The sequence below is a fragment of the Palaemon carinicauda genome, chromosome 31, assembly GCF_036898095.1.
Source record: "Palaemon carinicauda isolate YSFRI2023 chromosome 31, ASM3689809v2, whole genome shotgun sequence".
NCBI lineage: Eukaryota > Metazoa > Arthropoda > Malacostraca > Decapoda > Palaemonidae > Palaemon > Palaemon carinicauda.
This window is the reverse complement of record NC_090755.1, coordinates 7,551,478-7,569,282: the sequence shown is the minus strand read 5'-3', so window position 1 is coordinate 7,569,282 and position 17,805 is coordinate 7,551,478. Positions and strand designations below refer to the sequence as shown.

Sequence of the window (17,805 nt, the reverse complement as noted above, 5' to 3'; positions counted from 1 at the left end):
TTGCTAAGTTTCCTACTTATCTTATTGTATTTAAGGTTTGTTGTGGCATATTGGTAACATCTCTGCCTGGTGATCGCCAAACTGGGGTTTGAGTCCCGTTCAAACTCGTTAGTTCCTTAATAATAATAGTATTAAATTGTATAATAATAATAATGATAATAATAATAATAATAATAGTAACAACAACAACAACAACAACATCTAATTGGTAAGTAAAAGCAAAGTTCAATATGGAACCAAAATAATAAAATGGTATATTAAAAAAAAAAAAACAATAAAAAAACCTTTTATCACATAAACAAAGTCACTGAATACACAACTATTTACCTTGCTCGTTCACAGCATATTCCCCATAGTTTCCGTCCGGCGAGAGCTCCAACTCAAAAGTGAAATTATTCCTTGTGGATAGTGTCTGCAAAAGGTCTATGCAGTAACCCCAGCAGCACATGAGTTGTATTTCTGGAATTAATGACAATATAATGAGCAATTAAAGTAGGGTCCTACAATATATGGGTACAACTTTGGTCTTTAAAGTGATAGCATTTATTTTTCTGGATAATTCCTAAAGTAAGGATTCTATTATTATTATTATTATTATTATTATTATTATTATTATTATTATTATTATTATTATTACTATACAATTTATTGTTATCATTATTCATTATTATCATACAATGTATTATTATTATTATCATTATTATTATTATTATTATTATTATTATTATAAAATTTTCTATTATTATTATTATTATTATTATTATTATTATTATTATTATTATTATTATTATTATTATTATTATTTTCATTATTATTATTATTATCATCATTATTATTATCATTATTATCATCATCATTACTAGCTACGCTATTAACCATAAACTGTGAAAATAGAAAACCTTACCATTAGTGGTGCGGTTCAAGTAGGGACAAGGCACTTCATCCTTCTCCTTACATTCATCCAAACTGTCAATGGCCTCAGCGTAAACAAATGGCAACTCGCGAAGCGTCATGGCCTGGAGATAAAACAAGTGTTCTTTAATAAGCGACTAGTATATGCGACCCGTCTATAATGATGGCTAAATATTTAGATATGCTCGCGCGCAGGTTCAACCCTTCTCACCACCTTAACCTTCCGGAAGTACTACATGGCCGTTTGGGTAATTTGTGATAATTGTGGTTTCCGAGTAGTTACTGATCAGCTTGACAAGATATATAGAAGAAATATGTGCACACACACATATACATATATATCATATATATATATATATATATATATATATATATATATATATATTATAAAATATATATATACATTATAATATATATATATATATATTATAAAATATATATATACATTATAATATATATATATATTATAAAATATATATATACATTATAATATATATATATATATATATATATATATATATATATATATATATATATATATATATATATATATAGTGATTTGCTCTTCATTATACTGTATAGGTGAGACGACCAGTGGTACAGACTACGAACAAACAAAAAACAAAAAATATATATGTAAACTAGCATCCATACATCATTGAAATTGCTATACAGAAAATAAAAAACAAAACTCTCCATGACTTAATAATCATATATATCCGAAGTATTAAATATTAAATCATATACGAACCAAAACATCACTCACTTTAAAATGGGTCAAAACATCACTTATTTCTAAATGGGTCAAAACATTACTCACTTTAAAATGGGTTAAAACATCACTCACTTTTAAAATGGGTTAAAACATCACTCACTTTAAAATGGGTTAAAACATCACTCACTTTAAAATGGGTTAAAACATTACTCACTTTAAAATTGATCAAAACATCACTTATTTTTAAATGGGTCAAAACACGACTCACTTTTAAAATGAGTTAAAACATCACTCACTTTAAAATTGGTCAAAACATCACTTATTTTTAAATGGGTCAAAACACGACTCACTTTAAAATGGGTTAAAACATCACTCACTTTAAAATGTGTTGGCAATGTGAAACCAAGTGGGACCTCCTTCACTTTCCCTGGCCACAATATCGTCGAATCTTCAATTGATAGCCTCATCTGATCCGTACCCTGAAAAGTATAATAACAACTAATTAATTACTGATATAACTGGGAAGAAGAAGAACCGGCGGACCGGTGTGTTGTTGTTCAAAGACTTCCTAGTAAAACGCCCTTTTTGATAGGATAATTCAGTAATAACATAATGTTACTTAGTAGTGAAGGTGCATGAAGATGTAGCGAATTGTCTGTACTAACAGTGACACTTCATAAGAAAACTGTTTTCAATTTATTGACGAAATTCGAAAATAAGTGTTCAAACGAGGACCTACCAGTGGAAGTATGGCCTGGGGCTGTTGTTGCCCCAAGCAGAAATTGGTGCTCGCCTTGCGCTGAATATCCTCTCGACACTACTGTGTTATGGTTTAACAGTAAGTTTCATTAATTTTCGTGTTTGAGACAGAGACTCACATAAACAATACTCGTAATGGCAGCTCCATTTTCTTGGAGTGATGGTAGAGGGGTTAGTGGAAGGCTTGTTGCTGAAACTCCCATCAAGCGACAGAATACAATAGCAATAGTTAGCCTTGATGGCTTCATTGACTTTTTATTTATGGAGAAGATACTCAGTGATGTCATGAAATTAGACGATGATGAACTATATGGAATTCAAGCTATTTCTCGACAGAAATATTACGTTAAGTTCAAGCATGAATCTACCTTTACAAGAATTTGTTCGGAATATGAAAATGAGGAGATAACCATCGACGAAGGTAAATTGAGGGTAAAAGTGTGTAATGTATCAGGTTCGAAGATTTATGTAAGTGTAAGAAATGTTCCATTTGAAATGAGTGATGAAGAGGTGGCTTTAATATTAAGTAAATATGGCGAGGTATTTGGTGTGAGGCAAAGTAAATGCTCGGGAAATAGGTGTAAACATGTTTTAAATGGTCTTAGGACAGTAATGATGATTAAGAAAAAAGACATTCCTTCAAGTTTGTACTATAAGGGTCAATATTTATCTTTGTGGCACAATGGACAAACACAAACGTGTCGAAGGTGTGGAATGAGTAGCCATTTTGCAGCGGAATGTTCCACTCCATACTTAGAGAGAACTAATATTTTCAGTAACAATGATTTTCCTGAGTTACCTAGGCGAGGAGGGGGAGGAATGGAGAAGGGGGTTCAAGAAATGAGTCGACACAAACTTAATAATGAGAGTATAAATGCTGTTCCAGTAGAAGAGAGCTTTATTAAGAAAAACGAAGGTGTTAGTAAACTTATTGTGCAAGATGCAGAGTCATCAATCACTAGACTGCAAGTGGAAGCTGAAATACATCAAAGTTCTACCCAAGATGAGGAAATCGTCATACCGTATGAAGGACGGGAAAACACTAGTGGAAATAGAGAGATCCGTACTGACGTTTTTCTGAAAAACGGTACAAAGTCAGATAAGGTAAATGAAACACATTCAGGGGAAAAGCAGGACGGTGTATTTCGGGTAAGCCAGGCAATAGAAGATTGCCAAGATACAACTGAAAATAGGACGGCAAGAATAGGACACGAAATCAGTGAGGTCGAAGATGATAGTGTAATTAAAGTTATAGAATACGAATTAGGACAGGATGATGAATACGAAGAAATAATGGAAGCGAATGCAGAACAAAATACTCAAGATGATGACGACAATGACCACATGAAATCATCTATAGATAGTGAGGATGTTACGGAGAAGACATCCTGGAAAGAAATAATTGGTGTGCATGAGTTGTTAATGGTCGACCGTATAACTAGCGAAGGAGGAGCGGTAAGTGGGTGTTTTGATGAAAAGTCACCTCCTGCTATCTGCTCAGATCGGAACCATGAATCACCGTGTGAAGGTAATCAAGAAGGATTCAGTGGAGAGATTCAGAAGGAAAGGGGCAAAGATTATGGGAAAAAGAGTGGAAGAAAAGGGCAAAGTTCAACAGTCGTTGGGCATAAGGGCTCAACGCTGAAGAGAAGAATAGACTCTTTAAGCAGCGAAGTAGAGACGTCAGGTAACAAACTGTTGCAAGTTAAAAAAAAATGAGACCTACTGACTAATCACAATGTATATTAATCTAATAACTATAAATGTAAATGGTCTGAATGACACTAGGAAACAATATATTGTAAAATCCTTTTTAATTCAGCATAGAGTTGATATTGCTCTCATTTAGGAGCACAATGTGAAAATGCAGAAAGATTTGTGTGTTCTCTGCGATTATTTTGATGTATTCTTTAATGGTTCTTTATGTTTTAAAGGTGGTACATTGATTTTTGTTCGGAAAAACTCTGGAATAAAGGTAGACCGGTGTGAATTGCACTGGAATGATAGAATTATAAGTTTAAGTTTATCTAGTTCAAATATTAAATTTCAAGTAATCAATGTATATGGTCAATCTGGTAGTAATGTTAAACGGGAACGAGATGACCTAATAGGTACCGAACTTCTCTATTACATGAAGGGAAATCTCGACAACATTATAATTGGCGGTGACTGGAATTGTGTGGTTAGTGACCGTGATTGTACTAATCCAAATCCCCACAATAAATCAATAGCTTTGAAAAACTTGGTTAGAAACATTGGCCTAAAAGATGCATGGTTCTCATTAAATAATAATGTTGAATTTACTTTTATTAGGGGTAATTACGGTGCCAGGCTTGATAGATTCTACGTCGCTAGATTATATGAGAGAATACAAAATGTAGTGTGTGTCCATGTTTCCTTTTCTGATCACGCAGCCATAAAAATGCGATTAAACATAAATCCCAGTATTAAGGTCGGAGTACCATTTTGGAAGATGAATTCATCACTATTGAAAGATGAAAAAATAAAGTCTCAGTTTAAGGATTTTTGGGTCGGTCTTGTTAGGAATATTAATAGATTTCAGAACATTGGTTTATGGTGGGAGGAATACGCCAAAGTAAATATAGCAAAGTTTTCCAAAGGTGTGGTAAGATGAAAAAATATGAACGATCTGGACTGATTAATTATTTTGAAAGTAGACTAAAACATGAATGTTCCAAAATGGATGGTTTTGATAAGGGTAAAATTGATTATCTAAAGAATCAAATTACAGAGTTGAAAATGGTGGAAGTCGAAGGCATCAGGTTAAGAGCAAAATTAGAAGAATGTAATGAAGGCGAGAAACTCTCAGCATACTTGATAAAGAAACAGAAAGAAAGAGCAATTAAGAATAAAATGGAAAATCTGTTGACGGATAATGGAGAATACTTAGATTCTACTGAAGCCATTCTACATTATGCAACAACAGAATATAGGAAATTATATCAAAAGATTGATTTAGATACCACAGAACAAGACAATTTGTTATCAAGTATAGATAAGGTGATAGATGAAGAGGATAATGATTTACTCGAAAGGGAAGTCACTTTGGAGGAGCTCTGGATAGCTACAAAATCGATGAATTTGAATCGGACTCCGGGTGTAGATGGGATACCCGCTGAGTTTTACTTATATTGCTGGGATATTATTATGAAAGAATTTCATGAGGTTGTTAGAAATGAATTCGAGAATTTATCATTAACTAAATCCCAATCAACTGGAATAATTTCTTTAGTACACAAAGGAGAAGAGAGAGAAAGGTCGAGGAACTGGAGACCTATAAGCCTTCTTTGTGTTGATTATAAAATTATTTCTAAGATTTTGAGTAACAGAATTAAAAATCTACTTGATAGAATAATTTCTCAAGGGCAGTTCTGCGCCGTGCCAGATAGGTCAATCGTTAATTGTAACTTGCTTGTTAGGGACATCATATATTTTGCAAATGAGAAAAATCTGGATTGTGCAATTATGTCTCTTGACTGGAATAAAGCATTCGACTGAGTGGATATAGACTTTCTACTCAAGGTGATGACAGCTTTTGGTTTCGGAGATAATTTTGTTGCACTGGTAAAGATGCTTTATACTGGTATATGTAGCAGAATGTGTATAAATCATATAATGGGTAATCCTATCAACGTTGAACGATCTGTTAGACAAGGATGTCCTCTATCAATGATCCTCTATGTTATTCACCAAGAACCTTTGTACAGGCTAATTAGGAAAAGTAAAATAGAGTCAATTAAACTTCCTAGACAAGTTTCAGTTGGTGTTGTCGGATATGCTGATGACACAAACATCATAGTTAGAACAGAGAATTGTATCGTTGAAGTCGAGTCAGTAATTGTGAAATACGAAAAGGCCACAGGAGCGGTGTTAAATAGAAACAAGAAGTCCAAAATTATTGGCGTTGGTAACTTCCGAGGGAAAACCACATGGCCACTTGATTACCTGGAAGTTGTGGTTGATTCTATAAAGATTTTAGGAATTGTTTATTCGAATGATTATGTATTAGGTTTGAATAGTACCTGGGATAATATAGCTAATAATGTTGAGACATCATTAAACATGTTGAACAGTAGAATTTTAACCTTACATCAAAAAGCTATATACATTAATGCTTGTGTGTTATCAAAACTATGGTATGTATCGCATGTGTATCCTATTCCCACACAAGTGTGCAAAAGAATAAACAAAGTGGTATTTGAGTATATCTGGAATGGTCGTTATCAGCCAATTAAACAATCTACGCTAAAGCTTCACAGAAGTGAAGGAGGTCTGGGTATCCAAGACTTACATGACAAAGCTTTGAGTATATTCATAAGTAGTTTCTTAAAACTGTATTTGTCGGGATCAGAATCCAATGTTTTAATGTATTACTATTGTAAACTTAGATTAGATGGAATTATAAACTGTGACTTTGAATGTAATGAATATGGATTTACTGGTAATGTATATTATAATGTGTGTATAGATAATGTAAGGAAAATTATTCGATGCAAAAATTTTCCAATAATGAATAGTAAAACAATTTATAAAGGTATTAGAAAAGATGAAATTACGAAAGTTGTCGAGAATTTCCCTCTGTTTAACTGGGAAAGCATTTGGAAAAATATTAACAGTAAATTCCTTGATGTCCAGGATAGGACTGTTATTTACAAGTATATTCACCAGGCATTGCCAACAAGGAAAAAATTACATGTTATGAATTTGGCAGATTCTTCATATTGTCTAAACTGTGGGAAAGAGGACGTCCCTATTCATATGTTTTATGATTGTGATAAAACGAAGAAAGTGCTAATCTGGGTAAGGGAATTAATGAGTTGTCTGTGTGACACAAAATTTAGTAGAAATATTGAGCTTATTTTCTTTGTATTTCCCAAATTAAGTAGAATAAAAAATAACATATGTAACATTATGTTCAGTACTTACATAGTAACATTGTGGATGCTTAGAGACCAAATTTGTGACATGGAAGATGTAAATATCAGAGACAAAATTATGTCAAACATCTTCATACGAAGATATATTTTGGAGCAGCGAAGGATGATTAATGGAGAACGATATAACAAATTTTTGGAATTAAACAGAAGTAAGATGTATGAAATATGGAATTCACTGTGAGTTAAGATGTTTGCAACCTTAATATTATTTATGTAGCATAATATAAACAATATTGTAACTGTATCTGTACAATCTGTCTTGCTAATAAAAAAAAAAAAAATTACTGATATAAAAGTCGTCTCTTACTGAAAGCCTTGAGACCTATAAACTAGTTAGATAAACAGTTAATTAATTAATAGATTGGCAATTATGGCTTACATTATCGTATATAAAGTCTATAAATTACTAATTATGATTTACATTAGTGTACGTGACACGTCAAAAATGATGCCTAAATAAATATCTAGGTAAATATGCAAACACATGCACCTGCACCCCTCTCTTACCAGGGTATGACTACTTTCTCTCCTCACTACGCGAGGGATGGGGAGAAATGAGCGTGACGGGGAAGATATATATATATATATATATATATATATATATATATATATATATATATATATATATATATATGTATATATATATGTATGCATATATATTTATGAATATATATATATATATATGTGTGTGTGTGTGTGTCTGTATATATATATATATACATATATATATATACACACATATATATATGTATATGTATACATATATATGTGTATATATATATTTGTATGTATGTATATATGTATATATATACATATATATATATATATATATATATATATATATATATATATATATATATATATATATAATGTGTATATCTATATCTATATATATCTATATATATATATATATATATATATATATATATATATATATATATATATATACATATATATATATGTATATACATATGTATGTGTGTAACCATACACATGCACTTTATCATAAAAGGATATTACCGTATGAAAAAACTCAATAAACAACCGGATTAACACTTAAATAATCCCATGAAAAATCAAATAACCTACCAACCCACAACTTACATTATCGTACGAAAAATCCCCAACAGTCTGGAAGGTGTTCAACCCGTAGAGATATCTGGAATTCTCCAGAATATTGATCACTGAATATTCAGCGAAGATTCGATCGCCGCTGGAGTCGAAGCCAACCTTTCCAGTTTGGCCATTATACAGGATTTGCTTTCTTATAGATCTGGGGAGAAGCATTTATTATTATTATTATTATTATTATTATTATTATTATTATTATTATTATTATTTATTATTATTATTATTTCCTAATTATTATTACTACTACTATCACTATTATTATTATCATTATTATCATAATCATCATCATCATCATTATTATTATTATTATTATTATTATTATTATTATTAGAAAAGCAAGATGCCATAAGCCCAAGGGCTCCAGCAAGGAAAATAGCTCAGTGAAGAAAGTAAATAGACAAACCACAAAAGAATTAATGAATAATTAAAATAAAATATTTTAATAACAGTATCAGCATTGAAATAGATCTTTCACATATAAACTATAACAAAATCTAAGAAAAAAAAGTAGAAGAGAAATAAGATAGTATAGTGTGCCCGAGTGTACCCTCAAGCAAGAGAACTCTAACCCAAGACAGTGGAAGACCATGGTACAGAGGCTATGAAATGATATAATTTGAAACTTTACATATTTAGCATATACATTTTTATGTTAACAATATGTTATCCTCTACATGAAAGGCCAAATAAAGTTATTATTAAAATGGAAGAGATTAATCAACCCAATGAGTCAAGCTCAGCTCTTTTAGAGCTGGCCAGGTCAAATAGAATAAAAATCAATAAAATTTCAACCACTTCTAATACAATACAATACAATATACGGTAGAAAGGCCGACAGGTCTATACACCTGAGATTACAGTCATTCAGTACACATCGTCTCTGGCTTTATAGTCAAAGTGGAGTGGGTGGCTTCTCCAATGTCTGTCCAGTCTGGCTTTGAAGGTATTGTCTCTGCAGATATGACTTCTTCTGGAAGCTGATTCCAAGCATTCTTTTTATTTGCCAAAAACTGCGCTATATTACAAATGAAAACGTTTCTCATAACGTAGTAATTCAATAAAACGAAATCACTGTGATTTGTAAGTTACAGAATAGACCCCTTTCATCAAAACTTACTCGTACAGTTTCTTTCCAGTATCGTCCCATGATTCTTCCTCATTCCAACTGATGGCTGGCGTGATAATACCTTCCTCCCCCTCGTGTAACTTCCGTAGGCCTTGAACTGTCACTTGTCTGAAAAAAAAAAGTTATTATTGTTCTAAATATTTGAATATTATGTCTCATAAAGCATTGAAAAATTGATGTTTTCTATAGGATTGAAAACTCTGAAACAACAGACTGGGGTATTCTGATGAAAAAAAAAATAAAAATAAACAACTTACAGGACATCAGACTGATTTATTCTGAGTAATGAAAGAATAGAAGAAAGGAAAACAATTACAGGACATCAGAATGATTTATTCTGAGTAATAACAGAACAGAATAAAATAAAACTCACAGGGCATCAGACTGATCTATTCTGAGTGATGAAAGAATGGAAGAAGAGAAAAATATTACAGGTCATCAGACTAATCTATTCGGAGTAATAAAAGAACAAAAGAAAAAACTTACAGGGCATCAGACTAATCTATTCTGAATGATGAAATAAACGAAGAAAAGAAAACAACCCACAGGGCTTCAGACTGATCTATTCTGAGTAATGAAAGAATGGAAGAAGAGAAAAGAATTACAGGACATCAGACTAATCTATTCGGAGTAATAAAAGAACAAAAGAAAAAACTTACAGGGCATCAGACTAATCTATTCTGAGTGATGAAATAAACGAAGAAAAGAAAACAACCCACAGGGCTTCAGACTGATCTATTCTGAGTAATAAAAGAACAAAAGAAAAAACTTACAGAGCATCAGACTGACTTATTCTGAGTAATAACAGAGCAGAAGAAAAGAAAACTCACAGAGCATCAGACTAATCTATTCTGAGTTTGAAAGATCACAAGAAAAGAAAACCACTTATAGGTCATTAGACAGGTCTACTCTGAGATGAAAATTCAAAAGAAAATAACTTACAGGGCATCAGTAATGTGGGGATGAGAATCTTTTGCCTTCTTGAGTTGCAATCCCAGAACCCCGACTGGGATGTGGTGAGCTCTGAGCGCCTGTTCTGTAACTAGCCATACGTAACCGGGACCAGTCATGTTCAGGTAATTAGCATCGTGGAATACCGTTTCCGCATCGTTGATGCTGAGGGATAGGAAATACAATACATTATTATTTAGGGTTGTGGTGGCCGATGTGGTAACGACCCTGACTGGTAAACGCCAGACTGGGGTTCGAGTCCCGCTCAAACTCTTTAGTTTCTCTGGTCGCTGCAATCTCACCATCCTTGTGAGCTAAGGATGCGGGGTTCGGGGGAACCTATAGGTCTATCTGCTGAGTAATCAGCAGCCATTGCCTGGCTCTCCTCGGTCCTAGCTTGGGTGGAGAGGAGGCTGGGGCGCTGATCATATTTGTATATGGTCAGTCTCTAGGGCATTGTCCTGCTTGCTAGGGCAATGTCACTGTCCCTTGCCTCTGCCATTCATGAGTGGCCTTTAAACCTTTAGGCATTGATAAACTGTCTCTACGATCTTTCGAATTATCAAAGAACTGACTTATCACCCTTTGTGTTAACTAAATAATAAACTGTTGAGTTACATGTTTTGGTAAAAGTGGCTGTACAAAAATTCACATCAATACATAATGTTGTTTTATGTACTTAATTAAAACAATGATAAAGCGATGAATTAAAACAGGAAATTATACAGAGAAAAGGGAAAGTATTAACTAAATAAGTCAAATATCAGTTTTATGGCAATACTTACAGTAAAGAAAATATCCCTCAAGCATTACATTCATTAAGTCAACCAGAAGAAATATTCAATAAACAGTATGAATACAACAGCAAATGAAAAATTCAGTGATATTTGTATGAAATCATTCATATCTAATGTTTAAGGTTTAAAGGCCGCGCATAAATAGAAGAGGCAAGGGACAGTGAAATTGCCCTAGCTAGCAGGACAATGCCCTAGAGACCTATCAGCGCACAAGCCCCTCTCCACCCAAGCTAGGACCAGGGAGGGCCAAGCAATAGGTAATGATGACTGAGCAGGTAGACCTGTATGCTCTCCTTAGGACCCGCTCAAGTAGGTCCTTGCTCTCCCGTACCCCCAATCCTTAGCTCACAAGGATGGTAAGGTTGCAGCCACTATAGGAACTAACGAGATTGAGCGGGACTCGAACCCCAGTCTGGTGATCACAAGGCTGGGACGTTACCAATAGGCCACAGCAATACTAAATATCATGAATAGCAAAGGTGAATATTCCATATTAAAACTGACTGCAACATCTCTTACTTACTCAGCATAGAGCAGTATCACCTTGACCACCTGTGCCTTGACGACATTCAGCTCTTCTACGAATGAATATTCCCCAGGATTGAATTCTAACACCAGGGACAGCTGGAAAGGGTATGCAGTAAATTGTTACTATGGATAATAACAGAATATATATATATATATATATATATATATATATATATATATATATATATATATATATATATATATATATATATATATATATATATATTGACATGATCAGCAAGGCTGTACTATAGTCAATTCTTTTTAGTGAGGTAGATTTGCACCGACTTGCAGGGGTGCCCTTTTAGCTCGGAAAAGGTTCCTGATCACTGATTGGTTGGACAAAATAATTCTAACCAATCATATAGCAGGAAACTTTTCCCGAGCTAAAAGGGCACCCCTACGAGTCGGTGGAAATGCGCCTCATTAAAAAGAAAAAATTGAGTATAGTCAGGGCCAGCCATACTGTTTGTTTGTTATGAGCCATCAGATTAATGTCTCCCACCATCACCAATCCGCAGTGGCCAGCGTGGTGGAGACAATGGCCAAACCTCAGACATGACAAAGGACATGTCTGGGGCCTTTGTTCTGCAGTAGACTAGAAATTTCTGCATTTGTTGTGTGTGCGTATATATATATATATATATATATATATATATATATATATATATATATATATATATATATATATATGTATATATATATATATATATATATATATATATATATATATATATATATATATATATATATATATATATATATATATATATATATATGTGCGTGTGTGTGTGCGTGTGTGTTTATGTGTGAGTGGGATATCAATAATCACAGTTTCAGCGGGTTTCAGATAGTCAATCCACATATTCAAGAATAGAATGAAAGATAAAGAAAGTATCGTGCTATGAGTGTGGCTTAATCTCCCGATCCAATCATCCAGGAAATGCGAGTCAATGACGTCACACAAGACACACCCCCCTACACTAGTCGTGGACGAAATACGCTATAAATGCAATATGAAAAACCAAAAAAGTTGTGTTTTAAATTAAATTGCATAGTTTTCAGTAAATGTTGTTTATATGAAGGACTGTGAACCTCTGGTGATGAAGAGTTAATAAAATAGATCCATAAAGAGTTACTTTTATGTGAAACTTCAACATTTCCTGAATCGATGTTGTTGTTATTGTTAGATCTGTCACAAAATCTAGCCTAAATTTTCATTTGCACTATTTTTTTTTTTTAATCTGAAAAACGTTACTAATTTACTAACCGATCCACATTGTATAACGGGATTGAAAATCCGTGATGAAAAGTTGTATTGATGAATTTAAAACCCCTAAATAAAACTACTTTAACAGCATATTGTCCCTTAAATAGGTTGTACTATAAAAGTTTCCTTTGTGCTATAAACTTAGATTCTGATTCTCAAACAAATACAAGAATAGTGTTACAAAGATCCAAATTATGGACCAAATTTGAATTTCAAAATTAAGTATGAATCACATCTATACAAAAGAGACCATTAAAGAGAGATTGATCTGTCTTACTTTGATTCCCTCATCATCCTGAGAGTGTTGAGCCAGATGTTGAAACCTGGAGTAAATAGCGCGCCCATTTGTGTCTGAGGAATGGATGAAGATCACTTGACTGTATCTAAAGTGCTTCAGTAGTGTGATCCACACATCCGCCTGGTGGCTGAAGGGAGGTACAGTACGTAGAAAGAAACCGTGGATATTCTGGAAAGGAAATAACAATATCATTAACTGTTTTCTGATCTAAAACATTAAACATGAAATTATCAACGAGGAAGACAGTAAAAAGATAATATCAAGATATCCAGAGAAGAGATTTTATTCAACCTGGCCTAAATATAGAAGCACTTGATTTTAATCTTTAAAAGATATTTATCTACGGATATAAGTAAACTTTAATATCCTTACTGATTTTCAACAGCTTAAATTACACAACTGCAAACCATAATTGTATAGGAAACCATTTTCATGATATAATTAACCGAACATCAATTATCATGAAAAGGGAAGAATATTATCATACAACAACAATGCTTTCCACAGAAGATTACAAAATGTAGTGTTACTCTCAAAACGTTTAACCTGTAAAAAAAAAAAAAAAATTATTTCTTATTGGTGTCTCTATTATATTCATCTCTATCCTGTGGGGAGATTGATGGATGTGGTAAACTCCCACAATGCCCTGCTTGGTTACTTAATGGCAAGCAATCAGTATCCTTTGATCTCCTCTAGCAAGGCTGTTCAATTTCTCTGACCTGTGTGAGACCTGTGTCTCATTAGTTGGTTTAAATTACTTTACTTGAAAGTACTAAATTGAATTAATATACTATCCTCTCCCGACATAGCAGTCTGATCCAGTGAGGTGTCCTATGAGAGATAATCACAGTGGAGTCCATAATTATATTATACATATTATAATGTTTATAAGTTAACCCATACCATCCAAAATAACAGTAACATAAAAGAGGGTTGGGAAGCCAAGTCCCGACCCTAGTAGCTAGTAGTGGTGTTAGATACTTTCCCAAATTAATAGCATTCTTAATATATACTTGTTTAAAGGCCACTCATGAATGGCAAAGGCTAGGGACAGTGACCTTGCCCTAGCAACCAGAACAATGCCCTATAGATTGACCATATACATATGATCAGCCCCAAGTCCCCTCTCCACCCAAACTAGTACCAGGCAGGGCCAAACAATGGCTGCTGATGACTCAGCAGGTAGACCTATAGGATCCCCCCAAACACCCCATCCTTAGCTCACAAGGATGGTGAGGTTAAAACACTAAAGAAACCATTAAGCTTGAGAGGGATTCGAACCCAAGTTTGGCGATCACCAGGCAAAGACGTTGCTATCGATGTTATGTATAGGTAGCCTAGATATATGGACGGACATTATGTTTAATGGCCTCTAATTCTGTTCCTTAATACCTCAAGTCTGTGTATGTCACATGTATAAAATTAATCAATAAAATCTAATTACAGATGCAGTGAACCCTTTGATTTTATCTAAATGTGTTAGTCTTACTTTGAATGATCATATCTCATCATCTATTTTTGGGGAAAATCTCATGGGATAAAATTTTAATAACGACTCACAAAATCATAGGAATATTTAAAAAAAATAAAAAAGATAATAACATTAAAGATCTAAGATAAACCTCAATAAAATGAAATATTCTCACTAACTTCAATAAAGGGCAAAATTAGACAAGGATATATTTCCTAGATACGAGTTACACCAACCGTAATGTTACCGTGTCAGAAAAGGCAGAATCTCTGGAGTGTGTACAGATGACGGGAACTTGGTAGAAGCTGCCGATGTAAGAAACTGCCACAGTTGACAATATACCTCCGGAAGTACTCGCAGCAACTATGGTAGAAACCTGTGAGTGTTTTCATTTGTTAATTATACATTATGGTTAGACAAACTCACTCCTGCCGGCTTCTCAGGTCTAGGCCTAGCTACCTGGCTACCATCTTCTAATTTCTATACTCAACAGCTTATATCAGACTCTTAAAAAGCTTGTTTCAAGTTTCAATTATACCTTAGATTTTCATTTACTCTGGCAGTAATTTCAATCTTTGGAAGCGTTTTGAACGTTATAGATGCTTTCTGAGCAAAGATCTGCCAGTAATTCTAGTCTTCTGGAAGCGTTTTAAAGGTTATAGATGCTGTACAGCGTGGCGGCTTTAGCCGTATGCCAAACCAATTCTTTAAACTAGATTGAGGTTAATATAAAATAGGGATAGGTTTCAGAAACTAGAATACTTCTAAAACCCAATCTGGTAATCTAAATCACTTTAATAATATGCAGGGTATACACTAAGTCACAAGCTACAATTGTTAGACAATGCATTCAAGAAAGGTGCAATATACAGTAAATATTCGCTAGAAACATGTAGACACAATCTCTAAATCTTTGAGGCTGTACAGTATTTTTTTTTTTAATTTGAAATACACATTGACAATATTACAATTTATAACATATCCATCATCATATATTTACATGAATATTTTTCATTTTATTTTACATACAGTATACTGTATTTACAACTGCAATTTTTGCTATTTATCTAAATATGTTTTTAAATAGAAATATATCGACTCATGAATACTTTTTAATAGAAGTTTTAAATTCTACTTTATTAATATTGACCTAAACGTGTTTATCATTCTACTTTTAATATATTCATGAATGGTACAATATACAGTCAATATTCCCTAGAAACATGTAGACGCTACCTCCATACCATATAGGCTGTGCAGTGAATGTTTTGTAAAAGAAAACTACAAGTGTTAGACAGCAGATTCGAGAATTGTACAAAAGACAGTAAATGTAAAGAGAAATACAAGTTCGAAAATTGTACAAGACATTGAATATTCCATAGAAATGTGTAAACACAACCGCCATCACTTTGAAGGTATAAGTGACCGTTTTAGAATTAGAAGAATATCTTTTGAAAGACGTAGCAACTGTAACATATCTTACTTGTTTGGATATGATGGCGTCACAGACTTGGGTAGCAGTCGTCACTGGGTTACTTTGCAGAATCATGCTGATTTCGTCCAGATCTGCAACGCTGGATGCTGATCCTCCGCTTGTTATGATTCTCTGTTTTTTATAGAAAGCTATTTTATCTACGAGAGAAGGACTTGTTAATAAATTCATTTACCTAATAATGGTACAAGAATCCATTTCTGAGTGGATATACCTTAATCTTTGTAAAAATACAAAGAAAAACTTTGAACGCCCGTATCTCGAAACTATACTTATTGACCTTCAAATTCAATCTTCTCCCTTAGTTTTAGAAATATAGCATTGAAATTTGATAATTTGATAAATAACTTAGAAAGACATTATAAATCAATCAAATAGACTTTTTTCCATTTTTTGTTTCATATTTTGTTCTCATTTTTTACCCCTGATTTATAGAGTTTATTTTTTTACCATAATGAAAAGATTCATATCTAGCAAAAAAAAAAAAAAAAAAAAAAAACTCTACTTGATTAAAAGTCTACATCAGGTCTATATAGGGTAGTAATCCTCGGTCTTAATATCAATTATCAAGGGAGGAGAGAATTTGAAAAACGCTAATTTTCAAGACAAATTGCCCTGGCGTCGCAAAACCGAAGGTCAGAGGCACAAATCCTATGCAGTTTGGTGAAGTCATAAGTCACCTTATTAAATGGTATGAATGTCAAAGTCCTGTCCTTAAAAAAAGACATTAGCTGGCAGGCCCCTTAACCATGGTGAAAGGGCTTCTGTATTATTATTATTATTATTATTATTATTATTATTATTATTATTATTATTATTACAAGCTAAGCTTATTACCCTAGTTTGAAAAGCAAGATGCTATAAGCCAAGAGCTCCAACAGGGAAAAATAGCCCAGTGAGGAAAGGAAACAAGGAAGTAATTAAACTACAAGAAACTACAGTGTACCCGAGTGTATCCTTAAGCAAGAGAACTCTAATCCAAGACAATGGAAGGTCATGGTACAGAGTATGACTCTACCCATGACTAGAGAACAATGGTTTGATTTTGGAGTGTCCTCCTAAAACAGCTGCTTACCATGGTTAAAGAGTCTCTTCTACCCCTGTCAAAAGGGAAGTAGCCACTGAACAATTACATTACAGTAGTTAACCCCTTCAGCGAAGAATTGTTAGGCAATCTCAGTGTTGTCAGGTGTATGAGGACAGAGAAGAATGTGGAAAGAATAGGCCAGACTATTTGGTGTATGTTTATAGGCAAAAGAAAAAAATGAGCCGTAACCAGAGAGAGAAATCCAATGTATTACTGCCTGGCCAGTCAAAGAACCTAATGATCAGCAAGCTGTAGGCCTACTAGTCAGGGCCACCCATACTAAGTTGGTTTGCTGTGAGCGATCAGACAA

The 17,805-nt window shown here is 33.4% G+C and overlaps 1 protein-coding gene across 1 annotated transcript in view; it reads right to left on the bottom strand.

Annotated features, from left to right (window-relative positions):
- LOC137624878 (glutamate [NMDA] receptor subunit 1-like) overlaps positions 1–17,805 on the bottom strand; it is a 46,774-nt gene that overhangs the window by 26,892 nt on the left and 2,077 nt on the right. Inside the window, exons 3-12 of the mRNA XM_068355821.1 lie at positions 16,400–16,522; positions 15,164–15,292; positions 13,425–13,613; positions 11,873–11,973; positions 10,544–10,717; positions 9,593–9,709; positions 8,449–8,617; positions 2,005–2,106; positions 905–1,016; positions 328–459 (exon numbers count right to left, since the gene is read on the bottom strand). Coding sequence (XP_068211922.1) covers positions 328–459; positions 905–1,016; positions 2,005–2,106; positions 8,449–8,617; positions 9,593–9,709; positions 10,544–10,717; positions 11,873–11,973; positions 13,425–13,613; positions 15,164–15,292; positions 16,400–16,522 — 1,348 coding nt within the window. The remainder of the gene's footprint in view (positions 1–327; positions 460–904; positions 1,017–2,004; positions 2,107–8,448; positions 8,618–9,592; positions 9,710–10,543; positions 10,718–11,872; positions 11,974–13,424; positions 13,614–15,163; positions 15,293–16,399; positions 16,523–17,805) is intronic.